Source organism: Pteropus alecto, unplaced genomic scaffold (genome assembly GCF_000325575.1).
Source record: "Pteropus alecto unplaced genomic scaffold, ASM32557v1 scaffold61, whole genome shotgun sequence".
In the NCBI taxonomy this organism is placed as follows: domain Eukaryota; kingdom Metazoa; phylum Chordata; class Mammalia; order Chiroptera; family Pteropodidae; genus Pteropus; species Pteropus alecto.
Genome location: NW_006434835.1, coordinates 17,162,279 through 17,165,153, shown reverse-complemented (window position 1 = coordinate 17,165,153; position 2,875 = coordinate 17,162,279). Strand labels below are relative to the sequence as shown.

At 48.5% G+C, this 2,875-nt stretch overlaps 1 protein-coding gene across 1 annotated transcript in view; it reads right to left on the bottom strand.

Annotated features, from left to right (window-relative positions):
* Window positions 1–2,415: 2,415 nt before the first annotated feature.
* BABAM2 (BRISC and BRCA1 A complex member 2) overlaps window positions 2,416–2,875 on the bottom strand; it is a 349,865-nt gene continuing 349,405 nt past the window's right edge. Inside the window, exon 12 of the mRNA XM_006910348.2 lies at window positions 2,416–2,739. Coding sequence (XP_006910410.1) covers window positions 2,676–2,739 — 64 coding nt within the window. The 3' untranslated portion in view covers window positions 2,416–2,675. The remainder of the gene's footprint in view (window positions 2,740–2,875) is intronic.

The following is a 2,875-nucleotide window of genomic DNA, read 5'->3' as shown; positions in this document are numbered from 1 at the left end:
CCACCTAGCACCCGTCTATCTGACATCTGGTCTACTCTCCCAACTTTTACTCCACTGGCACTGTACTAAGCACCATGGATGCATACACAAAAGGTGATGTTTTTTCTCATTTTCATTTTAAAAAGCACCAATGAATTAATTATGATGCCATTAATAGAATTCAATGTCATCTCACCATGAGATGCTGTTCTTAACATCCATGTTGAGAACCGTGGGACGAGCCAGTCCCCATGAACTGGGGCAGGTTTGGGGCTGGTGCTATTTATAGGCCCAAGCGACCGAATGTGGTTGTTTCTCTGGCAAGGCTATAACCCCGAAACAAGAGTCTGTAGCCATCAGGAACCGAAACTGAGTCAGAAGCAAAAGTGACCTGCGCTGCTGTGATTTTCCTGCCTGTGGGAAAGCACGGCCAGGGAGAATAAACAGGTCAGTGGGTTGCTTGTTCACAAGTGCTGCCCAGAGCCTGAAGCCCGACAGAGAGAGCAAGACCCAGTGTGTATGTGTGTGGAAGCGGGGGTGGGGGGAACACCCACAGACACATCTCATCTCTCATTCGTTAAGATCGCGGTGACTCATCACTGTGTCTTCCCAGTAATCCACACAGGGTCACCCTTCTAACGGCCACATCCACTGGCAGGACTTTTTAATAGGGGCATTCTGACTTTTCAAATAAAGGCCAAGGTCAACAGCAGAAAATCCTTTTTCTGGTCTGCAGTAGTAACAGCCACAAGCATCCTAGCTAGTGCTTTGCGAACTTTTCTTTTTTAATTCTCACCCCGCTGGGAGGCAGATGTTATTTGTTCCCATTTTACAGATGAGGAAAAGGAAACTCAGATTCAGTAAAGACCCATCAAGGCTCCCACCATGATGACCCTCCCTGCCCTCCCCCATTCGGCATCTGACGATCTCACACTCAGAGCTTAAATCGGCCACGGTGGGAGCAGTGACACATTGGAAACTGGCAAACAGTACAAATCAGAGCTCCTTCCTTGTTTCTCTTTTTAAAACTTCTGAAGAGCCAGGATTCAAATATAAGTCTCTCTCTTCCTCAAGCTAATATTCTTTCCAGTTCATCCCAGAAGAAATGGGCTCTCAAATGGAGCTCCGCCTGCCTGTAGGTATTGGGTCCTCAGGAAGCCAGCCCGCGACTGGGAGTGGGCTGAACACACTGGCTGCCCAGGTCTCTTGTGCCTCTTCCCCAGGAGACTCCAGGAGATGCCCTAATCATATCTAGGTATTATTAGTAAACACATCTGAGTCCTCGTCCTTGTCTGCGCTGAGCTAAAGATTCATTGAAATTACAAGGGCTGAGTAAGCTGGAGACAGGATTTATGAGGTAATAATAACGTGCTCTCATATATGGCACTTTCCATCTTCAAAGCATTTTATGGTCATTTACTAATTAGTCCTGGGCTGCACTGTGTGTAGTACAAGGCTTGACGATGGGCGGAACTAGCAAGAAATGTTTGGAAACATCCAGGTGACTGTCACCCATTTACAGCACCACTTGCTTCCGTTGCTGTCTGCGGGGAGGGGTAGAAATAAAATCTCACAAAAGCTGCTTCTGAATCCCCGACATCTGAAATAAGAAGTTGCTGGTATCACCTTCTGCTGTTTGGTTCCCCCTCAGAAAATCAGTCCAAAGCCTCGCCCTGTGCTAAGGGGGCCGAAAGTCTTTTTAAAAATCATATTATCTCCATGCTCACAAGCTTATGCATAGCACATCATCCTTTACTGGGGGAAAAAAAATAAGCCCCCGTTTACTTGGGGTGTGGACACACGTGAGGAGCGGCCCTGGATGGCAGTGCTGTGGGCCTGAGTCTGGACAGCACACAGGCCAGTGATAACCCACAGACCCTACGGGTCTTTCAGGTATAATTCGCACAGTACTGCCAAGGCCCCACTAGCTCTGCCATTAGCTTAGGGAGGGGTGAGGGGAGAGAGGGACAGACTCACGGACGTGTTCAGCAAGCTTTAATGACCGCCTCCTGGGTCAGGATGGGCTGTCCCCACGGTGCACGCAGGGAGCTGGAGGAATAGGGGGGTGGTTGGTGCCACATCCCAGTGGTTCCTGAGCTCTAGCCTGGGGCCTGGCAGGGTGATGGCCGAAACTGCAGGTCGGTCCAATCCGTTCAGGCAGCGCCTTTTCCAATGGAGTACAGCCCCGCAGTGTGGAATGGTGGGTGTAAATCTCTCTCTCTCTCTCTCTCTCTCTCTCTCTCTCTCTCTCTCTCTCACACACACACACACACACACACACACACACACACGCACACACACGTAAGACATTAGTTTTGGGGGCAGAATAAAGAAAAGGCGGGGGTTAATCTTAAAATTTAAAAGCGGTCTCAGAGACAAGGACTTTGGAATCAGGGTGTGTGCATTTACAATGTCTTACTTTCCCTGGAAAAACACTGCATCATAATTTGTGACTTTATTTCTTCCAACTAAGAAATATATAGAAGGAAACAAAGAGGGAGCGACCAGAGGTAGGGGCTCAAGGACAGGTTACCGCCAGCCAGCTCGTTTGGGTTCCAGACGGGACACGCAAAGCTGCTGTGTGAGCAAAACACTGCCATGAAGACATTCCAAGTGGCTTCCAGGAAACGGCCATATGTGCTGACACGCATGTGGACAGAACAGTCTGGCTGGCCACCTCTCAAGAGTGGTGTTTCCTAGAGCTTTCCATTGGCAAATGCTGCCTCCTGGAACTGAGGGACAAAGGTTTTGAAATAAGCCCTGGTGGGAAAGAGAGAGAGAAAAAAATTGCGGTTAGCACAAACAATTTGAAAAAAAGTGCAACTCAGAGCTTTCAACCTAACTCAGAACAGTTGTTACTTATTGTTCATGCATCTTGGGTTGGATTTTCCTTCCT